The sequence below is a fragment of the Rhinopithecus roxellana genome, chromosome 2, assembly GCF_007565055.1.
Source record: "Rhinopithecus roxellana isolate Shanxi Qingling chromosome 2, ASM756505v1, whole genome shotgun sequence".
In the NCBI taxonomy this organism is placed as follows: Eukaryota; Metazoa; Chordata; class Mammalia; order Primates; family Cercopithecidae; genus Rhinopithecus; species Rhinopithecus roxellana.
The window spans coordinates 107,531,157-107,559,059 of record NC_044550.1 but is presented as its reverse complement, the minus strand read 5'-3'; the positions used below and the strand labels follow the sequence as shown (position 1 = coordinate 107,559,059).

At 41.4% G+C, this 27,903-nt stretch overlaps 1 protein-coding gene across 2 annotated transcripts; it reads left to right on the top strand.

The window, feature by feature from the left end:
- The first annotated feature begins 1,982 nt into the window (after positions 1 to 1,982).
- On the top strand, positions 1,983 to 27,287 carry F11 (coagulation factor XI). 2 transcript variants are annotated; one of them, XM_010377989.1, is made up of 15 exons: positions 1,983 to 2,089; positions 2,906 to 2,961; positions 7,168 to 7,330; positions 8,644 to 8,750; positions 9,688 to 9,847; positions 11,745 to 11,854; positions 12,193 to 12,352; positions 17,151 to 17,260; positions 17,408 to 17,522; positions 17,611 to 17,717; positions 22,480 to 22,648; positions 24,159 to 24,334; positions 24,937 to 25,032; positions 26,207 to 26,346; positions 26,926 to 27,287. In XM_010377989.1, exons 2-15 carry the CDS (start codon positions 2,907 to 2,909, stop codon positions 27,085 to 27,087), a joined length of 1,830 nt encoding a protein of 609 aa, XP_010376291.1. In that variant the 5' UTR covers positions 1,983 to 2,089; position 2,906; the 3' UTR covers positions 27,088 to 27,287. The 2 variants fall into 2 exon arrangements, with proteins under 2 accessions (XP_010376291.1, XP_010376290.1); XM_010377988.2 differs by having other exon boundaries at positions 17,360 to 17,522.
- The last annotated feature ends 616 nt before the right edge of the window (positions 27,288 to 27,903 follow it).

Here is a 27,903-nt window from a genome sequence, read left to right as displayed (position 1 = left end):
AGTAAACAATACAAGGATATAAGGACCTCATATAATCTCACATATCCGTTTTCCATGAAAGCCATTCTTGGCATGAATTTGCCATTCTATATTTGAGCCTTATAAAAGGCAATGCATCATAAATATGCACTTTTTGGGTAGCTGGAATGTACTTAACTTTAAATGGGAAACTCAAAAAAAAAACAGCTAGGAACTCTTTATGCCAGGACAGGTCAAATGTACTGGCAACAGATCAAATAAAAATATCTGAGTAAATGCCTTCCAGATAGAACATCACCCTAGTTCTTCAGCACTTTACAAAAAGACCTGTTCTCAGTTCACATTCCCTTAATTCCCTGTCATTTCTCCCCTGATCTTCCAAATATGTTTTTTTAAATTATGATTCCATTTATAAACACAAGATCATATTTTGCTTCTCTAGGAAAAATTGAGAGCCTTCTCTGAACCACAAAATTATCTTTCTCCAAAATGTATTCAAATCAGGCACATTGAAAACTGTTTTGTGTTCATGTTGTGAGGTTTTTTAGGGGACCGCACAGAAACTCTCAGCACTAATTAGTGCCTTATGTTCTAAATGAGGAAACTGAAGCCAAGAGCCTGCAGGTGGCTGGTGACAGTGCACAGGCTGGTTCCGCTCAAGTCACATGACTCATCAGCCAGTGACCAGGTCTGGGTAACAGCAGGCAGGGATGAACATGCCCTCCATAGACTTTCAGACCTTCTTCAAGGCCAAAGGGAAAGGCTTCATGGAAATATAATTATGTGAAACCCCCCAAAATTTTTTCACAAACTTTCCTGCCTATAAGTGACAGGTCCTACCACTGGAAGGCTCCCTCCAGGACAAAACCACCCTTTCCTTCCGGGATGTGACCTGCTCTGCTTTTGCTGACTGTCATGCAGCCGCTAGACATGTCACTTCCTAGCTCTCCATTTGAGTCTGTGTCCCAGGATCTAAAGAAAGCTAAAAAGAGGTCGGGCATGGTGGCTCACGCCTGTAATCCCAGCATTTTGGGAGGCCAAGGCTGGCGTATCATTTGAGGTCAGGAGTTTGAGACCTGTCTGACCAACATGGTGAAATCCTGTCTCTACTAAAAATACATAAATAAATAAATAAATAAATATTAGCCAGGCATGGTGGCACGTGCCTGTAGTTCCAGCTACTCAGGAGGCTGAGGCAGGAGAATCGCTCGAACCCGAGAGGTGGAGGTTGCAGTGAGCTGAGATCACGCCACTGCACTCATGCCTGCATCACGAGAGACCCCGTCTTAGAAAGAAAGACAGAAGAAAGAAAGAAAGAAAGAAAGAAAGAAAGAAAGAAAGAAAGAAAGAAAGAAAGAAAGAAAGAAAGAGAAAGCTAAAAGAGCTTATTTTTTTGTTTGTTTTAGAAAATAGACTTTTAGTGTTCACAAGTGAGAATTTAAAAAAAGAAAAAAAAAAAAAAAAAAAAAAAAGCTTGGCCTTAGAAGGACTCCTGTTTGCATAGGCCTCTGAGAGGCAGCCTTACGTGAAAGGAAACTGACTCCACAGGAGCCAGGCACTTAGGAGCGGTCTGTACTTTGTTTCCCACCCGTCCTGTCTCCCCCAGCAGCCAAAATCTCCTCCCTCCACTATATTGCAAATCAATGAATCCATTAGACTTTCCATGTTTTCTTTTTAGTCTTTGGGATTCAAGGTAAGCTGGAATTAATGGTTAACAGCCGATAGGTGAAAGTGTGGTTAAATGCAGCTTTGGCTAGCAGGCACGTTGTGTGACCGCTGAGGCACACAGGCAAAATCAAGCTCTACAGCTGACTCTGTGTATGTCACATGTTTGAATACGAATTAAAATTAAAATATAAATTCAATGTATTGAGAAAGCAAGCGATTATCTCAAGGTATATTTCTGACATATTAAGATTTTAACGACTTTCACAAATACGCTGTACCGAGAGACAATGTTACATAACACTGAGAACCAGTACAAGTAAATACTAAAGTTAAGTGACCATTTCCTACACAAGCTCATTCAGAGGAGGATGAAGATCATTTTGGAAGAAGAAAAACACCCTTATTAAGAATTGCAGCAAATAAGCAAACAAGGTCTTTTCAGGTACAGTTTCAGAACTTATTATTTAACATTCCTGTCAAGCAAATATACCTTGAAATGCTTTTTGTAAATCATAGGAATTTAAAAACACTTTACAATAGAGAAAGACAGATTTTTAAAATGTGTCTGATTGAGCTTTGTAGCAATGTTCAGCTAATATCCATAACTAATTCGAGAGGAAATGGGGAACGAAAGAAGATTAGTAATAGTGTCTACTCAGTAACAAGTGTTTTATGAGTTAAAAAGGCATCCAAATGCAATACTGAAAAATCGGAAGTCTTGATTTGTCTCACTGATGACTCCGTCTTTCCTATAGCCTGTTTAATGCTTAGTGGGGATAAATAGATTTATAGGTGACCAAGACACTCTATTAATGTATTAGCCACAGATTTTTTTAAAGAGAAAATTTTCTAAGTAGGAAATCATTCATAGCTCTTTGAAAGATATAGGGAGAGGCCTCAAGGAAAGAAAGGAAGGAAAAAAATTGGGAAAGGAAACAAAGACGAAGAATTGTGGCGGGGAGAGCGGTCAGATGGTGGCGGTGGGAAGGATCTGATCATAGCAAGCAGCAGGGCTGGCAGAGAAGGAGGGAGGAGGGGAGAGGGCTGCTTCCCGGTGGGTTCTAGCTTCTGCAGAAGCTAGTGTTGAACGATACACACACAGCCACACTAAGAAATGCTCCAGGATTGGGAAAGATAACATTCAACATTAAGTTAACTACTCCCCTTTCTCCCTATTTCTTGTAAATCTTAGTGTCAGTAAACTAATTCTAAATTTACATTTTATATTCTAAAAACATGCACCTTTTTCTCATTGCAGGATGATTTTCTTATATCAAATGGTACATTTCATTTTATTTACTTCAGTTTCTGGTGGTAAGTAGAGTGTTATCTTAACTATGGACTGGGAGAGGGAACCCACACTACAGTCTCCACACACGTGGGAGAATCCCACACCGTTTATGCCAGGGAAGGAAATAAAATGGTTTTCTTTACTTCCTGATTAAGGCTCCAGAGGTGTTCAAAGCAGGGTAGGAACTGAGGTGAAAAAATTGTTTGTATTGGTAGGAATCTGTGTCTCTGTGTATACCATATCTACATCCATGCCTATGTACATCATTCATTTAAATGGTATTTAAAAGCAATATTAAAAAGAAATCTTGACTTGCCTCACTAAGTAGTTGATTTTCCATAAAGTAGTCAGTTCAATGGAACATACACACACACATAAAATAGGAATTTTGTACTGAAAAATGTTATGTAAATATTCATACATAGTTTATGCATTTCAATAATTTAACTACCCTGTTAATTCTCCACCCTATGTCACATCTGCTAAATTTGTTTATAAATTACTTAACCAATATTAAGTAGGATATATCAGTACAAGTATTGTTTAGTTCCACGACCATTCTTTATTTAAAATGAAAGCTGAAGCATTCTTTCAGAAAAATAGCTTATGTATACATGTTATATTTAATTTCTGATACTATTGCTAGCATTTTAAGCACAGTAAATTCTTTTTTTCTGGCATATGTGAAAAAAGGCAAATCTAGGTGAAAATATTAAAGATAAATTCCACTTAATATATTAAATTACACAGTTCATAAGTTCAATTTCTCTGTGACAAGATTACTGCTCAAGTTATACTATTTCTTTGTTATAATTACCTGGAAATTGTGTTGTTATTTCATTGATAAACATGTCAGTGCTAAATAATTGGATATATTTTGAACACTGGACCAAATAACTGCATGAACAATTGGCCCCCTGAATCATGAGTTCTACATCCATGGGTTCAAACAACCTTGGAGTGAAATATTTTTTAAAAATTATACTCAACATGTGCAGACATTTTTCTTGTCATTATTCCCTAAACAATACAGTATAACAACAATTTACATAACATTTACATTGTAGCAGGTATTATAAGTAATCTCGAGATGATTGAAAGTACACAGGAGGCTATGAGTAGGTTATATGTAAATACTATGCCATTTTATATCGGGTACTTGAGCGTTCATGGATTTTGGTATCTGCAGGAGGTCTTGCAGCCAATCCCCCAAAGATATCAAGGAATGATAGTGTACATATACAGGTCCTTTATACATGCATACGGAACATTTACAGATATTGACCACACACAAGCCTCTGAAACAAGTCTCAACAGATTTTAAAGGGTTAAAATTATACCGAACATGTTATTCAATCACCGTGAATGGGAGCTAAAATAATAATAAAAAGAGAACTGAAAATCCCCAAATGTCTGAAAATTGAGTATACCTTTTAAAATTAATATGAGTCAGAGATGAAATCACAATGGTAATTACAAAAAGAATTGTACAATAATGAAAATACAATATATCAGAACTTGGAGATGTAACTGAATCAGTGTTGAGATCAAATGTATAGATTTACATGTATACATTAGAATACAGAAAAGGTAAAAATTAATGATATAAGATGATAAGAAGATAGAGAATAGCGACTTAAGTGCTAAGAAATGAGAAGGCAGAAAGAATAAATCGCAGAAATTAATTAAATGGAAGACAAACATATTTGAGAGATCAACATAATCCCTTTCCAACCCATTTTATAAGGTCAGTGTAATCTTAACACCAAAATCTCATAGGAAAATTCTGAGGGGAAAAATAAAATCACAGGTCTTTTATCTTATGAACATATGTAAATATCCTTAACAAAATATTACCCAACTTAACCCAGCAGAATGTTAAACAAATTAAAGGATGATTACAGTGTGACATTGTGACAACATTAGGCTTATTCCAGGAATGAAAAGTTGATTTAACATTCAAAATCAATAGATGTGTGACTTTGGGGTACATACCAAAAAAAAAAAAGGGAAAGCAGGAACTCACACAGATATACCTGTACACCCATCTTCATAGCAGCGTTATTCACACTAATCCAAAGGTGGAAGCAGCCCATGGGTTTATCGACAGGTGACTGCATAAACAAAGTGTGATACATACAGACAATGGAATATTGATCAGCCCTAGAAGGAAAGGAAATTCTGACACATGCTACCACATGAATAAACCTTGACGACATTATGCTAAGTGAAATAAGCCAGTCACAAAAGAACAAATACTGTGGGATCCCACTGATACGAGGTACCTAAGGTAGTCAGTTTCATCAAGACGGAAACTAGAACAGAGGTTGCCAGGGGCTGAGGGGTGAGGGAAGGGGTGAGAGTTGGTGTTTAACGGGCACAGAGCATCTGCTGGGGAAGTTGGAAAGTTCTGGAGGCGGATGGTGCTGACGGTTACGCAGTAATGTAAATGCACTTAGTGCCACAGAACTGTACACTTAAAATGGTTACATGGCACATGGTATGTTATCTGTCACAATAAAAAATAAAAATAATTTAAATATTAATATGTGCAGAAAAATCCTTGCTAAAATTCTGTTAATGATCAAAACTCTTAGTAAGCTGGAAATGGAAGAGAACTTTCATCGACCATTCAAGGGCATTTCAAACAAAAGCAAACACAAATCCAAACCAAAAGTTTTCAAAAACATAATACATAATAGTGGAATATTGAAAGCTTTCCCAAGGGATTGAGAATAAGACACAAATACTTCCCATTGTTTCCGTTTAATGTTATAAGGAGGTACTAGTTGGTGCAGTAAGAAAAGGAAATAAAAGGAAAATGATTAGGAGGAGCATAAGCTCTCGTTTTACACAGATGATATGATTGTGTACCCAGAAAAATCCAAAATTAACCATCACATAAATTATTTGAGCCAATTAATTAAATTAGTAAGAAGTCTAGATACAACGTCAATATACAATGGCAAGCACTTGCTAGTTCGCAAAACAGATTAACTAGTTTTTACTGACACTAGAAGCTGCATGTGGATTTTCCAAAATTTTTTAAATGTTTATGTGTTGAGGGGCTGTAAGTGCAGATTTCTTACATACATATGTTATGCAGTGGCGAAGCGCCGGCTTTTCGTGTACCCATCACGCAAGTAGTGAACCCACAGGTAATTTTTCAACGCTCACTCACTCCCATCCTCCCACCTGTGGCATATTGAAAATCAATTTGTCTTGTAAAATTAAATAATCCAATTAGGAGGGGGATATATTCTAAGAAAATCAGTGCATGGTGCACACACACACAGAGCACGTGTGTGCACGTGAGAAAGAGGACACAGAGAGAGAAACTGAGTCTTGCTCTGTCGCCCAGGCTGGAGTGCAATGGTGCAAACACAGCTCACTGCAGCCTCAAACTCCCAGGCTCAGGAGATCCTCCTACCTCAGCCTCCCTAGTAGCTGGGATTACAGGTGGAAACCACCATGCCCAGCTAATTTTTTTTTTTTTTGTATTTTTTATAGAGACAGGGTCTTGCCATGTTGCCCAGGCTGGTCTTGAGCTCCTCAGCTCAAGCAATCTGCCTACCTTAGCCTCCCAAAGTGCTGGGATTACAAGCACGAGCCACTGCGCCCACTCCACGTGATTAAATATAGAACATTTATTGGATTCGTCAATTAATATTCTTCTTAAAAGTAGTATTTTAATGTAGCAAGATTGCTTTTCAGCAAAAGATGGGGATTTCCATGGTGGGGTTTCCAAATTCTTCTCAGTGGGGTGAGGATGTATGTTATCACACCCCCAGGCCATCAGATACTATTAGAAAGTGATCACTCTGGAGCCTTCGTTTCAAATAAGCACAGGGTTTGGACGAAGAGACGCAGTTAGGAAAGGAAAAAGCAGAAGGCTCATTCCAAACCTGGATGAGATCCTGAAAAGCAGCCGCTTTTGCCAGTAAAGATCCTTGAAATGATTCAATCACTCTCAAAGCACTCCTTGTCTCCAAGACAATGACTCATAAGCACAATTCCATTGAAGCTAATGTACCATTTTGTGATTTTCGTTTCCAGCTGAGGCTGTTCATTCAAAAAACTCACATAAAAGTGTTCATTGCCTTGATTTCCAAATTCAGGTGTATTTCCTGTTAAGTAGAGCTACTTGCCTTGCCTTTACGAGATTATTACCTAATTAGATATATGCCCAGTGAAATCCAAAATAAAGCATGCCATGTATTGCATCACAGAATGTGTGACTCGGTTGTTCAAGGACATCCACTTTGAAGGAGGGGACATTACTACGGTTTTCACACCCAGCGCCAAGTACTGCCAGGTGGTCTGCACTCACCACCCACGATGTTTACTCTTCACTTTCACGGCGGAATCTCCATCTGAGGATCCTACCCAGTGGTAAATGCTTCTGTTTCCACATTGAGGAGACAGATTTTTACAGGGAGATTGCTGTTCTTAACACATCTCCATCTACCGTTTTACACAATTTAACATTGACAACTGGAAGATAAATTGTCCTTCAGTTGAAATATTCTTACAGAAAGAAGGGATGGTGTTTAGGCAATTCAGAAAAGAATAAATATATCTCCAAGTGTAGGCTTTCCAGCCTCTCTTCTAGTCACAGTGTTAACGGCATGTTTTTTCTGTTTGTCTCAACTTTCATGCTTCTTAAACATTTCACACTTTGCTTTTCTATCGATTATTAATTTTTCTTGTGCTTGAAACTGGAATCTCCCAACTATTTTATTAGAAAAAAATTAAATATTTAAAAAGATAATTTGAAAAAATAGTACAGTACCACGATCCCTTACCACCACCAAGACTGCAATGTTTGCTATATTTGTATAGCAATATACAATATAATATATAATACAGTATACAATACCTATATTTGTACACATGCTTAACCATTTGAAATAATTTTAAAACATGGCACTTTACCCCAAATACTTCAACATGCATTATCCTACACAAAAGACATACGAAATTTAACAAGAATCCCTTTATGCTGTTTCAGTTTTCCCTCAAATGTCATTTAGAGTAATTAACCAGAATCTTACCAAGAGTCACACACTGCTTTGGGTTGTTTGGCAGGTTTAAAATATTTTAAACAGTCCGCCAACCATTTGTGTTCCCATCCTGAGCTTGAAATTGTAATAATAAGCCTTTCTGTAGAATTAAGTTTTCAACATCTTTGTGTATTATTGCTACATTCACAGGCATTTATATAGCACCCTGAACTTATAAAATTTACTACTCCAGAATCTAGAACAGGGTTTGGAAAATGCCTTCTTAATAAAGCAGAGTAAATATGTTAGGCTTTGTGGGCAAAACCCGCAGTAAAGCCAAGGATATTATATAAGTATTTGTGTCACCACTTAAAATGTAACCATTTGAAAATATAAAAATCATTTTGTAGAGCTAACAGGCTAAACAAAAACACACAGATTTTTGGTTGCATTTTACCAACAGGCCATAGTTCACCCATTCCTGTTTGTTCCTGTTAGGAAGGAGTATTCCATGTAGTCTCTTAAGTGTAGGGATGTTGAAGTAAAAAGCAAACTCAGAATCTTGCTAAGAAAATATTTGTTTTGGCATGAGATAAAGTAGTTTGTTTCCTTCTCTTTGGCTTTCTGTGTGCTGACTTTTAAGACCCATTAGTTTAAAAACATAAATTCCTATTCAGTAATATGTATTTTTTTAAAAAACAGGTTTACTTGTGTCCTGAAGGACAGTGTTACAGAAACACTGCCAAGAGTGAATAGGACAGGAGCGATTTCTGGGTATTCTTTCAAGCAATGCTCACACCAAATAAGTGGTAAGATATGTTGTTAGAATCAACAAATGCCAGTTGTGTTGTATACATATAGTCACATCAGATATGGTTTTATGGCAATGAAATAAAACACGGCTATGTGCAAATAAACCCCCTTAATGAAGTTCCTTCAGTGTACAGTATAAACTAACATACATGCATGCCTGCCCTCCAACACACTACAAATTTCTTTACCTCATAGAAAGGCATATCTTACTACCTCACTTCTCATCATTTATTTATATTGTTTCTACTTCCCAGCCTAAAATCTTAAATGAAAGTCTTTTCTTTGGGGGATGGACAAGGTCTCACTCTGTTGTCCAGGCTGGAGTGCAGTGGTGCAATCACAGCTCACTGCAGCCTCAACCACCTGGGTTCCAGTGATCCTCCTGCCTTAGCCTCTGGAGTAGCTGGGACCAGAGGCACAAACCACCATTCCCAGCTAATTTGTGAATCGTTCCTAGAGACAGAGTCTCACTGTAGTGCCCAGGCTGGTCTCAAACTCCCGGCCTCAAGTGATCCACCTGCCTCGGCCTTCCAGAGTGCTGGGATTCCATGGTGCCCAGTTGAAATTCTTTATTAAACATATTCATCCAAATCAAAAGGAGCAAATATAAAAGTTGAAGTGACACTTGTCTTAATAGTGAGCAGATACTTGAATCAGTTAATTAGTGAAATAATCAGTGCAGTTAGGGAGTAGAGAGGCGAGGTCAGAAGATCAAAATGTGAATTTACGAGTCTAAAATTGTTACAATATAAGAAGGACATTGGCATTCTTTTACTGCTTTCATTCAAGAATAAGAATTTTGCAGATTAATGTAACAAAAGACTTCTGAGGAAAGGTGGGTAAAAAAGTTCAGGGTGAGTCAGGAGGGACAGTTGCTTAGGTCAGTGCCTCTGGAATCTGGAAGGTACTCATGTTTTCTGCTTTTATTTCCAGCTTGCAACAAAGACATTTATTTGGACCTGGACATGAAGGGCGTAAACTATAACAGCTCACTTGCCAAGAGTGCTCAAGAATGCCAAGAAAGATGCACGGATGACGTCCACTGCCACTTTTTCACGTATGCCACAAGGCAGTTTCCCAGCCTGGAGCATCGGTGAGTGGGCCTCAGGGCATTCGAGTGGCCAATGATAAACAGAATCGTGATTTACTAAAAAGTTTTTGTCATCAACTTTATGCCAGAGTTTATTTTGAACCCCTAAAAGGCATTTCAATAAAAGTACTCCTGGTTTTCTTCATGAAAAACACACTTAAAGCCTAATTTGGATGCATTTCATTTGTGGTAAGGAGTTTATCTTTTAATAACACTGTCAGAAAAATATATACGCTTAGCTAATTTCAAAAGTGCTACACTTTTAAATTGGCGATTTTGAAACAGCTACAATTGGTCTGATTGTCAGTGCCCTTCCCAGTCTAAAAAATGTTACAGTCTAACAGAATACAAATAAAAATCTACCCCCCTCTCTCTCTCTCTCCCCCCCTCTAAATAACAGTTCCTTACCTAAGACAAAATACTCATGTAAAAAGTTTTATCCTGCTGCTGCATACTGGATTTTGAAATATTTCAAGGATAAATCTATTGTGTAAGGATTTAAAAATGATCTGATCTCTAATGACCAAATCTGTGTCCTCATCTTTAAAAATTTCCGTGGGAAATAGATTATTAATTTGTATATTCAGAAATATACATTATACAATATACAGTATATTCAGAAATATACTGGGATGATTTAGATTTTCATAGTAAACTGCATTTATCTGGAATCAACAGAAAAGTGAAAAACGTTCTAAGTACTAGTATTTGTGGGTTTCTTTCTTTCTTTTTTTTTTTGGACACAGTTTCGCTCTTTTTTGCCCAGGCTGGAGTGCAATGGTGCGATCTCAGCTCACTGCAACCTCAGCCTCCTGGGTTCAAGCGAATCTCCTGTCTCAGCCTCCTGAGTAGCTGGAATTATAGGCGCCCACTACCACGCCTGGTTAATTTTTGTATTTTTAGTAGAGATGGGGTTTCACCATGTTGGCCAGGCTGGTCTCGAACTACTGACCTCAGATAATCCTCCTGCCTTGGCCTCCCAAAGTGCTGGGATTGCAGGTGTGAGCCACCGCACCTGGCCTAATACTTCTGTTTCAACATTGGATTTTAACATTCTGCCTACCACATTAACAAAGAGGAGTAAACGGAAAGCAAACAAAGCATCAACAAGTTATTTCAAAAACAACAGTGGTTACACACACACACACCAAACCCCTAACTTAGGCATTTGACTTGCAACCCTTGTCTGTAGCTCAGTTCAGATGACAGCTTTTATGTCTAAGACTTAACAGAATGTGAACTGCAAGCCAAGAAAGTGGAGGTTTCTAAGCAAGATAAAAAAAGTAAAATCATTAAAAGTAAGAAGGACTTGGCCAGGTGCGGTGGCTCATACCTGTAATCCCAGAACTTTGGGAGGCTGAGGTGGGCAGATCACCTGAGGCCAGGAGTTCAAGACCAGCCTGACCAATATGATGAAACCCCGTCTCTACTAAAAAAGAATACAAAAATTAGCCAGGCATGGTGGTGGGCACCTGTAATCCCAGCTACTCGAGAGGCTGAGACAGGAGAATCGCTTGAACCTGGGAGGCAGAGGTTGCAGTGAGCCAAGATCGCGCCATTGCACTCCAGCCTGGTCGACAAGAGCCAAACTCCATCTCAAAAAAAAAAAAAAAAAAAAAAAAAAAAAGTGAGAAGGGCTTGAGAAGTCGTTCATTCATGCATTCTCCTTCCTCATGTGGCCACTCTCTCAAGTTGTCACTGTACTGAAGAAGAAATAAAGTTACACAGTTCACAGGTGCTTAGCGGCACTGCTGGGACCACGCCCAGCCACTCAGCCTCCCAGATGGATGCTTCAGGGTCTCGCAGGTCCTCTCTCCAAAGGGGACATTCTTATCATCTCATGTTTTCTCCTCCTTGCACTTGGAAGAATAAGACACTTTTCCTTTTTCTTTTTATTCAGTAACATTTGTCTACTGAAGCACACCCAAACGGGGACACCAACCAGAATAACGAAGCTCGATAAAGTGGTGTCTGGATTTTCACTGAAATCCTGTGCACTTTCTAATCTGGGTAACTATTGACTTCTTGATGACGTAGTTCAACCATTAAATATGCTCATGGTCAGGACAATAGATCTCACTCAGGATACCAGCTTATGCTCACAATGGAACAGACCCAAAGACCTTTACCTTCTTCATGTGGTAGATGTCATCATGTCTTGTACAGTTAGATCCTCTATTTAAATTTCAAATTTAAAATAATCATGTCATTTTCTTCTAAATAAAAAAAAATTTAAAAGATCTTGGGATACACTTAAATTTTTTAATATGGAATTTACAAATACTGTGACTGGAATTTTCCTGATAGCTGGTGAACTGAGTTCCTAACACAGTTCTTCTGTTGTGCAGCTTGTATTAGGGACATTTTCCCCAATACAGTGTTTGCAGACAGCAACATCGATAGTGTCATGGCTCCAGATGCCTTTGTCTGTCGCCGAATCTGCACTCATCATCCCGGTTGCTTGTTTTTTACCTTCTTTTCCCAGGAATGGCCCAAAGAATCTCAAAGGTAAGGAGTTAACAAGTAAGGATAATTTGTTATCTTTTAAAAACAGCTGATCAAAATCCATCATTAAAAACTCCAAGTAACTAAAAATTTACTCTAAATGTCAGTCTAGGATAAAAGTTGCAAAGAATTTCTAGCCCCTCTCCCTTTCTATTCCCCGCCTACTTACCACAAACCCGACATTACCGAGGACTCTTTTTATTTTTATTTTTTTGAGACGGAGTCTTGCTGTACTGCCCAGGCTGGAGTACAGTGGTGTGATCTTGGCTCACTGCAACCTTTGCCTCCCGGGTTCAAGTGATTCTCCTGCCTCAGCCTCCTGAGTAGCTGGGATTATAGGCATGGGCCACCATGCCCAACTAATTTTTTTTTTTTTGTATTTTTAGTAGAGACAGGGTTTCACCATGTTGGCCAGGCTGGTCTCGAACTCCTGACCTCAGGCGATCCGCCTGCCTCGGCCTCCCAAAGTGTTGAGATTACAGGGTTGAGCCACCATGCCTGGTCAATAAATTTTAAAATAAATATTATTTTACCTAAATAAATTTTAGGTACAGGTACAGTTTTGTTACATGGATATTCTGTGTAGTGTGAAGTCTGGGCTTTTACTGCCCCACCCTCCTCTATCCTTCCAACTGTCTGAGTCTCCAATAGCTTTCATTCCACTCTCTCTGTGCCTGTGTACATTTTACTTAGCTCCCACTTTTAAGTGAGAACATGGAATATTTGACTTTCTGTTTCTGAGTTGTTTCACTTGAGATAATAGCCTCCAGTTCTATCCATGTTGCTGCAAAAGACATGATTTTATGATTTTTTATGGCTAAGTAACATTCTATAGTATGTTCTATACACCACATTTTCTTTATCCATTCATTTGTTGATAGACTCTTAGGTTGATCCATATCTTTGTTATTATGAATAGTGCTGCAGTAAACATGTGAGTGTAGGTATCTTTGTGAAATAATGATTTTTTTTTCTTTCTTTTCCTTTGGACATGTACCCAGTAGTGCTGGAGGTCTCCACCTTGACAAAGGGAGAGTTGTCTAATTCTAAATGAAATGAAGAGATTCCATTTCCATTTCATGACCACTAAAAGGCAATTCAGTCCAATGCTTTGTTTAAAATAATTGAACCAGGAGCAGAAAGAGCTGAAAATGTCAGTGAAATGTCAAACCCAAAGTGGAGAGAGAGAGGTGGAAATGAATGTCTCCATCAAGTTGGTTAGGATGGTGGTGGAGGGAGATTTGAGAATTGAGTTCCTGTTTCCTTACCAATGGAAATTAACATAGGAAATCAGAAACAGCATGAAAAATTTATTTGATTATCAAAAGGACATTAGCTAAGGTTGCTATCCCTCTTTTATTTATTTATTTGAGACAGGGTCTTGTTCTGTCACTCAGATTTGGGTGCACTGGGTGTGATCTCAGCCCACTGCAGCCTCCACTTCCTAGGTTCAAGCAATCCACCTATCTCATCCTCCCAAGTTGCTGGGACCACAGGTGTGCACCACCATGCTCAGCTAATGTTTGTATTTTTGTAGGGACAGGGTTTCGCCATGTTGGTCAGGCTGGTCTAGAACTGCTGGCCTCAAGCAATCCATCGGCCTTGGCTTCCCACAGTTCAGGGATTAAAAGCCTGAGCCACCATGCCCAGCTTGCTATTCTTCATTGACAACATTCACTTAAACAAACAAACAAACAAACATCCATAAAATTAAGTCAGTTTTAAAACCTAGCTTGTATATATTTTTGAATTGGAACTCTGAGAGCCCTCGGCACATGCTTGATTGGCCTCCTGTTGATGAAAAGGTGTCCTCCAGACAATTCAGCCAAGGGGAGCCCCGTGTGCCTTGCCCATCACACGAACCTCACTTTCCACCGAGTGAGGCTATAATTTCAGAAGTTCCAGGTCTGTCACATGAAAATATATCTCCTACCATCACTTACTAAACAAATTTCATAGAATTTGTTTGGTACCTATTATATATCAGGCATTGTTCTGAAGACTGGGGATACCATTTAGTGAACTAAATAGATGAAAACCTTGCCGATTGGACCAGAGTGGAGATGAGAGAGAAGTGACCAGATTGATATGTGTTACAGCAGAGAGCCAATAAGATATACTGATGGATTGGACCATGGAGTGTTAAGTAGTCAGTGATAGCGCCGAGACTTTTGGCCCAAAAAACTGAAAGATGGAAATGCTGATGACAGAGATGTGGAAGGTTTCATAAGCAGCAGAGTGTAGGAGAAGCAATGCCCACGACACATCTAGAGGAAAGGGTTGAACCGACAGCTGGAAATAGAAGTCACATTTAACAGAGAGGTTCATGTGTAGATCTGTGTTTAGGTGTCGCCAATATACAGCTGATATTTTTTAAAAATCTAGTGAAATTATCAAAGAATTAAATGCAGACAGGGAAGAAAGTAGGGTCCAAAGATGGAGCCTTGGGGCGTTATAAAGTTCAGAAATAAGAAAGATGCCATTGTCACTTGTAATTTTGTGTTAGTCACTGCTCTTTTTCTTTGTCTTATTCCCTTACCGACCAATTCCTAGACTAGGAATAACACATTTGACCTTTAATACAGAATGTGATAGGAATGTAGCTTCTATAAGCCAAAACTTGGCAATTTAAATTTAAATTTATTAAAATTAAATAAAACTGGCTGGGTGCAGTGCCTCATGCCTGTAATCCCAGCACTTTGGGAGGCCGAGGCAGGTGGATCACTTGAGATCAGGAGTTCGAGACCATCCTGGCCAACATGGCGAAACCCCGTCTCTACCAAAAATACAAAAATTAGCCTGGTATGGTGGCATGTGCCTGTTATCCCAGCTACTCAGGAGGCTGAGGCAGGAGAATCACGGGACATGGAGGTTGCAGTGAGCCGAGATCGCGACACTGCACTCCAGCCTGGATTACAAGAGAAAGACTCTGTCTCAAAAAAAAATAGTAATAAATAAAACTAAAAATTCACCTTCCCAGCTGTATTAGCTACATTCCAAGTGCCCAACAGCCACATGTGGTTGGCGGTTACTGTATTGGATGGCATAGACATAGACTATTTCCATCACTGCAGAAAGTTCTAGGGATAGCCTTGCTCTAGACTGTGGTTTTGTCTACTTAGGAAAAGTCACTCTTTTCCAGGAAGATGCTTCCAGGGTGTAGAGTCAACGATGTACTTCACCCATCTCCTTATAAACCTGTTGCAATCCTGGATAGGAGGTTTCTAGGTAGCATGAAGACTCTTGAATCTTTAAGACAGGCTGGGAGTGTTGAAAGGAAGGAAATGGAAAGGGAAGATACTGGCAAGACTCTGATAATAGAGCAAGCTCAGAAAATTGTTATGGAGCCAGGTGATTTAGTTAGAAAATGTGTCTGCAACCTAAGGGTCATGGAGTGTGACTCTGTGGTTTATGTGTGTGACTCCATGGTTTATGTGTGTGACTCCATGGTTCATGGGTGTGACTCCGTGGTTCATGGGTGTGACTCCGTGGTTTATGGGTGTGACTCTGTGGTTTGAGTGTGATTCCGTGGTTTGAGTATGACTCCGTGGTTTAGGGGTGTGACTCTGTGGTTTGAGTGTGACTCCATGGTTTATGGGTGTGACTCTGTGGTTTATGAGTGTGACTCCGTGGTTTATGGGTGTGACTCTGTGGTTTATAGGTGTGAATCCATGGTTTATGAGTGTGACTCCATGGTTTATGGGTGTGACTCCATGGTTTGAGTATGACTCTGTGGTTTATGAGTGTGACTCTGTGGTTTATGGGTGTGACTCCGTGGTTTATGGGTGTGACTCCATGGTTTGAGTGTGACTCAGTGGTTTGAGTATGACTCTGTGGTTTATGAGTGTGACTCCGTGGTTTATGGGTGTGACTCCGTGGTTCATGAGTGTGACTCTGTGGTTCATGGGTGTGACTCTGTGGTTTATGGGTGTGACTCCATGGTTTGAGTGTGATTCTGTGGTTTATGGGTGTGGCTCTGTGGTTTATGGGTGTGACTCCGTGGTTCATGAGTGTGACTCCGTGGTTCATGGGTGTGACTCTGTGGTTTATGAGTGTGACTCTGTGGTTTATGGGTGTGACTCCGTGGTTTGGGTGTGACTCTGTGGTTTATGGGTGTGACTCTGTGGTTCATGAGTGTGACTCCGTGGTTCATAGGTGTGACTCCGTGGTGTATGGGTGTGACTCTGTGGTTTGTGGGTGTGACTCCATGGTTTGAGTGTGATTCTGTGGTTTATGGGTGTGACTCTGTGGTTTATGAGTGTGACTCCGTGGTTCATGGGTGTGATTCTGTGGTTTATGAGTGTGACTCTGTGGTTTGAGTGTGACTCTGTGGTTTATGGGTGTGACTCTGTGGTTTATGAGTCCATGGTTTATGGGTGTGATTCCGTGGTTTATGAATGTGACTCCATGGTTTATGAGTGTGACTCTGTGGTTTATGAGTGTGACTCCGTGGTTTATGAGTTTGACTCCGTGGTTTATAAGTATGATTCCATGGTTTATGGGTGTGATTCCGTGGTTTATGAATGTGACTCTGTGGTTTATGAGTGTGACTCCATGGTTTATGGGTGTGACTCCGTGGTTTATGGGTGTGACTGTGGTTTATGAGTGTGACTCTGTGGTTTATGAGTGTGACTCCGTGGTTTATAAGTATGACTCCATGGTTTACAAAGAATACTTTCAAAATAGGAAAATCTTCACAATTAAGTGCCAGCATGAGCTGACTTTACTTTCTCTAGGTGCTGTAAAAATGTTTTTATGTGTCTGATACGATATATTTCTACTTCCCTTTTGTTTTTGTTAGAAATCTTTGTCTCCTTAAAACATCTGAGAGTGGATTGCCCAGTACACGCATTAAAAAGAGCAAAGCTCTTTCTGGTTTCAGTCTCCAAAGCTGCAGGCACAGCATCCCAGGTAAACTGAGTTCTGCATTCTGGCTGAGAGTGACCAGCCCTGAGGAGGCTGAAGCGTGCTGAGGGAGGGTCTCGCTCTGACATGTGGTCTGCTGTCTAGTGTTCTGCCATTCTTCATTTTACCATGACGCTGATTTCTTGGGAGAAGAACTGGATATTGTTGCTGTGAAAGGTCACGAGGCCTGCCAGAAACTGTGCACCGATGCCGCCCGCTGCCAGTTTTTTACCTATGCCCCAGCTCAAGCATCTTGCAACGAAGGGAAGTAAGCCATGTGCAGCGCTATGCAGATACCCTTGTCTCGTCTGCCTGTGAGGCGCATTATGTTTATACTGTTTTGTTTCCAACTGCAGGGGCAAATGTTACTTAAAGCTTTCTTCAAATGGATCTCCAACTAAAATACTTCGCGGGAGAGGAGGCATCTCTGGATACACATTAAGGCTGTGTAAAATGGATAATGGTGAGTATAATGTTACTTGAAAAAATACAGCTGAAGGAATTATTCCATACGGAATCCATCACAACCAAGACTGTCAGGTCCAGCTGCAGAGGGGAGAACGTTCATGAAATAAACACATTTTGCCATTTTCCATTGTTTTCACTCCTATCACCCAAGCTGACCATGTTTTAAAGGTAAATACTGGGGCTTGACCAAACTCTACATTGCCTAGTATTAACTAAATATATGTTTTAATTTGATACATTTATACACCTGGCATTTCTGTTTTCTTTCTTTCTTTCTTTCTTTCTTTCTTTCTTTCTTTCTTTCTTTCTTTCTTTCTTTCTTTCTTTCTTTCTTTCTTCTTTCTTTCTTTTTTTTTTGAGACAGAGTCTCACTCTGTTGTCCAGGCTGGAGTGCAGTGATGTGGTCAGTGTTTACTGCAGCCTCTGCCTTGAACTCCTGGACTCCAACAATCCTCCCACCTTAGCTCCCTGAGTAGCTGGGGCTACAGGCGTGCACCACAACACCCGGCTAATTTTTTGTAGAGATCTTGCCATGTTGCCCAGGCTGCTCTTGAACTCCTGGGCTCAAGCGATCCTCCCGCTTTGGCCTCCCAAAGTTCTGGGATTACAGGTTTGAGCCACTGTACCCAGCCACAACTGGTATTTCATGAGACCCAGACTCTGCCAACACTCCTGTTATCAAGGCCAGTAATCTTTCCTATTATCCTTTGTAAGGGAAATATCGATCAATACTTTGGTTAGTCAAATTACTCATTTTCTTCTAAAAAATATGTATCTATTCAAGAAATACTGGCACACCTCCTTTTTAGAGGTCTTTATTCAGATTCCATGCAGGGTTCTGGAGACTTAGGAATTGGCACAGGTTAAGGTAAAACTTTACTAATAACAATGAGTGTGGTAGGGTGGAAATAAGAGTGTTTAGATTATACAAGACCTATGATAACATAAAAGTTGCAAGAAAAATCCAACCAGCAGTGTTTCCAACCCGGTGGCCAATTTCTGAGCATAGTCGCAAGAGATGGTTTGTAGGCAAACAGAAATGTTCTAAGGGACAAAATCCCCAACCGGAAAGAACACACCACAAACACTCCTGCCCAAATTACCGTGATAACTTAGGATGGCTTTACTATATACTGATTTACAGAAAGCTGCATGTTCTTGGACTGTTTATTGCTAAATGTCCAATATTCCAATACACTATAAGATGCAACTGAGATTTAATGAATAAAATGCAAGTGATAATCATGCTTTGTAATAGTTTTAGAAGCACAAAAACCTTTCGTGTCAGATTATCTGCTGTACTGAGAAGGCGAGTCAATCCTTCATTTCTGAGAACTTGTTTTGTAGAACATAAAGATGTCATATTGCCTCCAACACTGATATCCTAACTCGTAAACTGTGCCCTCCTAGAGCTCAGAGGCGCTCCGATGAGAATCTTTGGATGGCTCAAGCCTCCTTAAAAAGCAAGTCGATTAAGTCGTATCCCATACATTCTGTTTTCCTCACAATAAATTTCCCTAAGACAAGAAGGAGTCTTCAGCACCATTCTGTTGTCTTTCTTCTACTTCTGAGCATTAGAAGGGATGCTTAGCGAATGTTGTTGTTAAGTAATGTTGACATGGTTTAAAAAATGGGAATGAGCACGTATACCTTAATACATTGCAGATTGCGTTTCCCCCTTCCTTCTTCATTATGGTTTTCTCGTTGGATTTATAGACTCTGGCCTGTAGAAGTTACAGAATATACCAGATAAAGATTGATAGCTGCAGGAGAAAATGTAAGATAAAGGAAAATAAAGTCTTATGTCTTTTCAGTGCACCTTTGGAGGGAGTGAATTAGATAACTAGGTTTTTTGCTGCACTGTATTTGATGAAATAACTCCCTAACGTGAAAGGGAAGAGCTACGTGAGATGTTGATGGTGCCTTGTCTGCCATTGGTCTACAATGTAACTTAACTTTCTGAAGATAGATAGCAGCACCATTAAAACAAACATTTCTTAACACAAAATATGATTCTAAACACATATTTTCAGCATTTCGTTTAAACTGAGAATCAAAATAGGATGAACATCAAGGCCTCTCACCTGTACCTAATAGCGTCTTGATTGAGTTATTTCTAACATACACTAGTTACTGCTTACTTATTAATTTTCCTAAATTTTACCTTTATGACACTTCCCACCTTGCAAACTATAAAGGTTTCCCAGAAATTCCAGAATAGAGGGCCCTCCAAAACAAATTTTCTCCCTACCAGCTCCAAAATGACAGCCTCTGTTCAGGCTTCCAAAGACACATCCTGCTCGTTCTCACCTCAGTTGCTGTTAGCTGCTGTTTCCTTCCAAACTCCTTCTCTCTTCCTCTCCTTCTATTTGAAATCCGCCCCAGAATTATACACTCATTTTCCTACCATGGAAAAAAAGGCCTAGTAAGGTTGTTTTATACCCACAAAACTAGTGAGTGGATCTTCTAGGATCTGGCTTCTCATCAGTGATTCTTCTGTTAACTTAGACTCCTCCCTTAGCTTGGGACACGGAGCCTCTCTGAGCATCTGAGCCTGGTTATTCTAAGTGTGATCTGGGCACGGCACATTGGCATCACCCAGGAGGTTATTAGAATTTCAGGACCCATACAGACGTTACGGAGTCAGGATCTGCAATTTAAAAGCTATGCAGGCGACCCACAGGCACATCGCATAGGTGTGTGCATGTGTGTGCGTGTGTGTCTAGAATACTGCTGTCTATGAACCCCCACTCCCATGCCATCTGTGTTCCATGTGTGCGTGTGTGTGCATGTGTGTATGTGTATGTGCATGTGTGTGTCTAGAATACTGCTGTCTACGAACACCCCACTCCCATGCCATCTGTGTTCTGTGTGTGTGCACATGTGTGTACGTGTGTGTGCATGAGTGCATGTGTGTGTGCATGTGTGCATGTGTAAGTCTAGAATACTGCTGTCTACAAACACCCCACTCCCATGCCATCTCTGTTCCTTGTGTGTGTGCGTGTGGGTACGTGCGTGTGTGTGCACACATGTGTGTGTGGTGTGTGTCTAGAATACTGCTGTCTTCGAACACCCCACTCCCATGCCATCTGTGTTCCGTGTGTGTGTGCGTGCATGTGTGTGCATTTGGGTGTGTGTACACACGTGTGTGTGCACGTGTATGTGTGTGTGCGTGTATGTGTGTGTCTGCGTGTGTCTAGAATACTGCTGTCTACTAACACCCCACTCCCATGTTGTGTTCCATGTGTGCTTGTGTGTGCATGTGTCTACTCTCTACTAACACCCCACTCCCATGCCATCTGTGTTCCGTGTGTGTGTGTGCGTGTGTGTGCATGTGTGTGCGTGCGTGTGTATGGGCATGTGTGTGTGTGCGTGTGTGTGTGTGTGCATGTGTGCGCATGTGTGCATGTGTGTGTCTAGCACACTGCTGTCTATGAACACCCCATTCCCATGCCATCTGTGTTCCGTGTGTGTGTGCATGTGTGTGCATGTGTGTGCGTGCGTGTGTATGGGCATGCGTGTGTGTGCGTGTGTGTGTGCGTGTGTGCGCATGTGTGCGTGTGTCTAGCATACTGCTATGAACACCCCATTCCCATGCCATCTGTTCCGTGTGTGTGTGCGTGTGTGTGCGTGCATGTGTATGTGCATGCGTGTGTGTGCATGTGTGTGTGTGCGTGTGTGTGTGCGTGTGTGTGTGCACGCATGTGTGCATGTGTGTGTCTAGCATACTGCTGTCTATGAACACCCCATTCCCATGCCATCTGTGTTCCGTGTGTGTGTGCGTGTGTGTGTGTGCGTGTGTATGTGCATGCGTGTGTGTGCGTGTGTGTGTGCGTGTGTGCACGCGTGTGTGCGTGTGTGTCTAGCATACTGCTGTCTATGAACACCCCATTCCCATACCATCTGTGTTCCGTGTGTGTGTGCGTGTCTAGAGTATGAACACCCCACTCCCATGCCATCTGTGTTCCATGGCAGACTGGGTCAAGGTTCCAGCCTGGAGGATGGGTTCTTGTGTTGCGCATCCAGTAAGCAGAAAGAGAGGGAACTGTTCTTTCTAGGCAGCCACAAGAGTAAAGAAACGCAGGATGAACCTAAGTCAAAGTCCCTGAAAAGTACCAAGGACCCCAGAGAATCCCAAATTGTCCACAAGGCCAAAGGTCAGAGGAAGTTCGCAGATCAGTCTTACTTTGGACGTGGATGGAGCAGGAGTGACTGGGAGTCATGGTCAGCAGAGTCACAGGAACAGGGCAGGAACTGGACAATGACTGCAGCCTGAGGGCAAGGTGCTCGCCTTTTCTTTCTAAGAGTAGTTCTCAAACGCCAGCAGGGCTGGTTTTAAACACAGAGGACTGAGCTTCCAGGCTGGAGTTTCTCATTCACTGCATCTGAAGTGGGGCTGAAGAATGTGCATTTCTGACAAGTTCCCAGGTGACAATGTTGGTCTAGAGACTGCACTTGACAACAACTGGTTTAAAAGAAACATTCGCGTTATCATTTAAAGAACGGTAAGACAGCCTTGTAGGACCACACAGGAGGGCGGCATCCTTTGGGGTGTGTCATTACGAGATGAATTAATTAATTCCATTTTTCATGTGCATGTTTTGCTTTGGCAACTTGATTATGAAGTCTCTGTAACTCAGGGTCATGATGAACCACTGACTTGAGGGACGGTTCTCTTCTTCTTGTTCCTGAAAGAGTATAATTACTGATGGAAAGGAAGTTGTAGGAAGCTGCTCATCGCAATGCTTCTGTTGCAGAGTGTACCACCAAAATCAAGCCCAGGATCGTTGGAGGAACTGCATCTGTTCGTGGCGAGTGGCCGTGGCAGGTGACTCTGCACACCACCTCACCCACTCAGAGACACCTGTGTGGAGGCTCCATCATTGGAAACCAGTGGATATTAACGGCCGCTCACTGTTTCTATGGGTCAGTACCATGGCTGCTTTTATTAGTTCATCTTCTTCACACATTTATAAAAAATATTACTAGCATATTAGGAAATACTTTAATCAATTAACTTGTCTTATTTGCAAAATTAATTAATTAATTCCTTCAGTGGTAAAAAAGGCAGAAAGAGTCCCTCATGGTCTCCCAGCATCAGAGCAGGTGCAGGTACACGGCCGCTTGACTGCCTGCAATTCTGCTTCCCGTTTAACCACATCCACATTCCCAGGGGCCTTCATGTTATTCCCTGCAAGAGCATACCTCCCTCTGTGCCTCGCTCTGTGCACTGCGCCAGAACTAAACTCACAGAGGATTCACCACTCTCTGAATCAAATTGCTAATATGTGTGTGTGCGTGTGTGCATGTGTGCATGTGTGTGTGTGTTTAAATACAGAAAGAGGCCAGGTGTGGTGGTTCATGCCTGTAATCCCAGCACTTTGGGTGGCTGAGGTGGGAGGATCACTTGATGCCAGGAGTCTGAGGTCAGCCTGGGCAACATAGTGAGACCCTGTCTCTAAAAATTATTTAAAAACTAGTCAGGCCCGGTGGTTTGTGCACCTGTAGCACCAGCTGCTCAGAAGGCTGAGGTAGGAGGATCACTTGAGCCCAAGAGTTCAAGGGTTCAGTGAGTTACTACAGTGCCACTGCGCTCCAGCTTGAGCAACAGAGCGAGACCCTGTCTCTAAGTAAATAAATAAAATACAGAAAGAGTTCAGTGTGCATCCTCAAACTGGGTTCCTTCCTTAGGCCACTTTCAGCATTGGCCAAACATAAAGGCTCCAGCTGGGGGTATATATATTCCAGGGAAGTTAAGTCAGCCAGACTTTCTGTTTGCTACTTTAGTATCCTCCCAGTTGTTTCCAGACACAGTATCGTGTGCTTTTTAGTTTTAGTTTACTTTTTTAATCAGTCTGCAGCACATTCATATTAAACTCAAGAACACATGTGAAATCAAGAGTCCCTGTTACCCGTCACATATGGGAACGGAGTAACAGAAAGGCTGCCTGAGTTTCTCAGTGTCACAGCTAGTCACTGGCGAGGTTCAGTGTCACAGCAAGTCACTGGCGAGGGTGAGACTAAGTCCAGTGATCTTCGTGTGTGCGTGTGTGCTTGTGCTTGTGTGTGTGCTTGTGTGTGCCTGTGTGTGCTTGTGTGTGCATGTGTGTGCTTGTGTGTGTGTGCGCGCCTGTGTGTGCTTGTGTGTGTGTGCGCCTGTGTGTGCTTGTGTGTGTGTGCGCCTGTGTGTGCTTGTGTGCGTGTGTGTTGGAGCATGGAGGGAGTGCTCATTCATTTTTTGTGTATAATGGATTTTCTTTATAGGGTGAATATGTTTTTTATCCTGAAAAATCTTAGGAAAAAATCACTTTTTTCCACCTAAATGTCCATCATTGGCAGAAAATATTAGTAATAGTTAAACAGTCACACACTTCACAATGTCTGGGAATTATTTTCAGTAAAGGAAATTTCTTTTCCTCTGTTGTTTGCTTCTTAGGGTAGAGTCACCTAAGATTTTGCGTGTCTACACTGGCATTTTAAATCAATCTGAAATCAAAGAGGATACATCTTTCTTTGGGGTTCAAGAAATAATAATCCATGATCAATATAAAATGGCAGAAAGTGGCTATGATATTGCCTTGTTGAAACTGGAAACCACAGTGAATTACACAGGTATGGAGAATTTTATCTGGAAAGTTATCTCCAATGGTGAACTGGATGAAATGTTTAACACTACTAGATTTACGACCTGACCCTGCCAGTCTCTCCGTGCGCTATCATCACGAAAGGGAGAGAGCCTGGATCACTAGTCATTCATTCTGTTAAGGCTGACACACTTTCCTGGCGATTGAAACTTATTTTGGGAATGTGGGTGAAGAGATACGTTTTCCTGAGGCTTCTTCAGGTGCATAGAATGACATAATTTCATAATACATTGGAATAGTAAAGATAATTTAGTCTAAAGATAATTTCGTAAAGATAATTTAGGGATGAAGGATTGAAGGTTAGGAAAATTAAGCAACTTGTGCAGGATCACAAACTGAGTTGGATGAGGAGTTAGTGGCCAGGGTGGGGCTTGCCTCTCTCTCGCCCCCTCATCCTGGCACTTGTGCGATATCATGCTGAACCTGAGGGAGGAAAATATATGACAACAAGGCAAAAATGAATATAGTAAACAAAGAAAACACAGATAATGTACAGTGGAAGAAGAGTGTCTTCTGAAAAAGAGGATCTATTTTGCTTCTCATATTTAAACCATGATTTTTTAAATTTAGATTCTCAACGACCCATATGCCTGCCTTCAAAAGGAGATAGAAATGTAATATACACTGACTGCTGGGTGACTGGATGGGGGTACAGAAAATTAAGAGGTAAAAATGATATTGTCATATGTGCTGCAGCCTAGAAATGAAGAACGGAAACTTTTCTTTCCTGTCAAGTCATGTAGCTGAAGCACAAGTCGAGTCACACTGCTCAGTTGCAGGAAGCGGATTAATACAGACGGAGAGGCAAAAGTCACCCAAGTGAGGCTGGTGCCTCATCTGTTTGATTGGAAATTTTAAATGTGACTACATCTCTTTAAAGACTAATTATATTTAATGAAGTTTAATGTGAAGCCTGGCACTTTTCAGTAAATGTTCTAGCCTGCTATCCAATTACTTTCTCTGGGACGTCATTCCAGTTAGTGTCATAATTAATTTTTGAACTTAATTAACATTAACAAAATGGTACATGCAATAGTGGGAATAATGTCTTCTTCATACTTGTAATTATAAAACGTCCGTGAAGTAAATCTAACATTTTTTCCTTCTAGATTTTTATATAGGCATGATTGTTGTTGTTGTTGTTGTTGAGATGGAGTCTCGCTCTGTCGCCCAGGCTGGAGTGCAGTGGCGCGATCTTGGCTCACTGCAAGCTCTGCCTCTTGGGTTCAAGCAATTCTCCTGCCTCAGTCTCTCAGGTAGCTGGGATTACAGGCGCCCACCACCACCCCAAGCTAATTTTTTGTATTTTTAGTAGAGACAGGGTTTCACCGTGTTAGCCAGGATGGTCTCGATCTCCTGACCCTGTGATCTGCCTGCCTCAGCCTCCCAAAGTGCTGGGATTACAGGCGTGAGCCACTGTGCCCGGCCGTGATTTTTATTTTAAATATATGCGTCCGGGCGCGGTGGCTCATGCCTGTAATCCCAGCGCTTTGAGAAGCCAAGATGGGTGGATCACTTGAGGTCAGGAGTTCAAGACCGGCCTGCCCAACACGGTGAAACCCCATCTCAACTAAAAATACAGACATTAGGGCATAATGGCAGGTGCCTGTAATCCTAGCTACTCGGGAGGCTGAGGCAGGAGAATTGCTTGAACCTGGGAGGCGGAGGTTGCAGCGAGCTGAGATCATACCACTGCACTCCAGCCTGGGCAACAGAAAGAGACTCTGTCTCAATTTAAAAAAAAGTGTGTGTGTGTGTGTGTGTGTGTGTGTGTATGCATATGCGTTTATGTGTATTGTACATGGTTATTCCACAAACAAACCAAAAAATTTTTTTTCAGACAAAATACAGAATACTCTCCAGAAAGCCAAGATACCCTTAGTGACCAGTGAAGAGTGCCAGAAGAGATACAGAGGACATAAAATAACCCATAAGATGATCTGCGCTGGCTACAGGGAAGGAGGGAAGGATGCTTGCAAGGTAACGCAGTGTTCTTAGCCAATGGAATATACACAAATTGGAATGCTTAATGCATTTTTTTTTTTTTTTTTGAAAAGGAGTCTTGCTGTCACCCAGGCTAGAGTGCAGTGGTGTGATCTCTGCTCACTGCAGCCTCCACCTCCAGGTTCAAGCGATTCTCTAGCCTCAGCCTCCTGAGTAGCTGGGATTATAGGCATGCGCCACCACGCCTGGCTACTTTATTTTGTATTTTTAGTAGAGACGGGGTTTCACCATGTTGGCCAGGATGGTCTCGATCTCTTGACCTCGTGATCCGCCCGCTTTGGCCTCCCAAAGTGCTGGGATTATAGGTGTGAGCCACCGTGCCCGGCCACTTAATGCATTTTAAAAAGCAGTCTTCTGCCAATGAGCAGGGAACACAGTGTATTTGCTTGACTTGGCAAAAATGAGGAGACTGGATGAACGCAAGCACCCAGGTTCTCTGCAGTATATTAAGAGTCCAAGACAGCATTTACACAAAATCAGCCTGAGCAAGATGTGCTGAAGATGGGAAGCGTCTGAGTTGATCTGTGCACCTGTTCTTGTCTCCCCTCGTTCTAGGGAGACTCGGGAGGCCCTCTGTCCTGCAAACACAACGAGGTCTGGCATCTGGTGGGCATCACGAGCTGGGGCGAAGGCTGTGCTCAAAGGGAGCGGCCAGGCGTTTACACCAACGTGGTTGAGTACGTGGACTGGATTCTGGAGAAAACTCAAGCAGCGTGAACGGGTTCCCAGGGGCCACAGGAGTCCCTGAAGGACGGAGGATTTGCTGGGAGAGGGTGTTGAGTTCGTTGTGCTGGCATGCTTCCTCCACAGTAACACGCTGACGGGGCTTGGTGCTGGTAGGAAAATGCCAGAAGAAAACAAACTGCCACAAGCTGTTATGTCCAAAACTCCCATTCTATGATCATTGTAGTTTGTTTCAGCACCCAGTCTCTTTGTTTCTGATCACGCTTCTAAGGAGTCCAAGAATTACCATAAGGGCAATATTTCTGACGATTACTATATAGGCAGATATACCAGAAAATAACCAAGTAGTGGCAGCAGGGATCAGGTAGAAGAACTGATAAAAGAAGCCACCATAAATAGATTTGTTCAATGAAAAATGAAAACTGGAAGAAAGGAGAACAAAGACAGTCTTCACCATTTTGCAGGAATCTGCACTCTGCCTGTGTGAACACATTTCTTTGTAAAGAAAGAATTTGATTACATTTAATGGCAGATTTTCAGAATAGTCAGGAATTCGTGTCATTTCCATTTTAAAACATATGTTTAAAAAAATCAGTTTGAGTAGACACAAGCTAAGAGTGAATGTGAAGATACCAGAATTTCTGTAGGGAAGAGGATTACAAGCAGCAATGTACCCAGGAGTGGTACCTTAGGACCAATTTTAAAGATACACTTTCCTGAAAAATGATTTGTGATGGATCGTATATTTATTTAAAATATCTTGGGAGGGGGAGGCTGATGGCGATAGGGAGGCAAGCTGAAGCCTCCGTAAGACAAGCTGCTACTGTGACTGTGGCCCCCAAAGAGCTA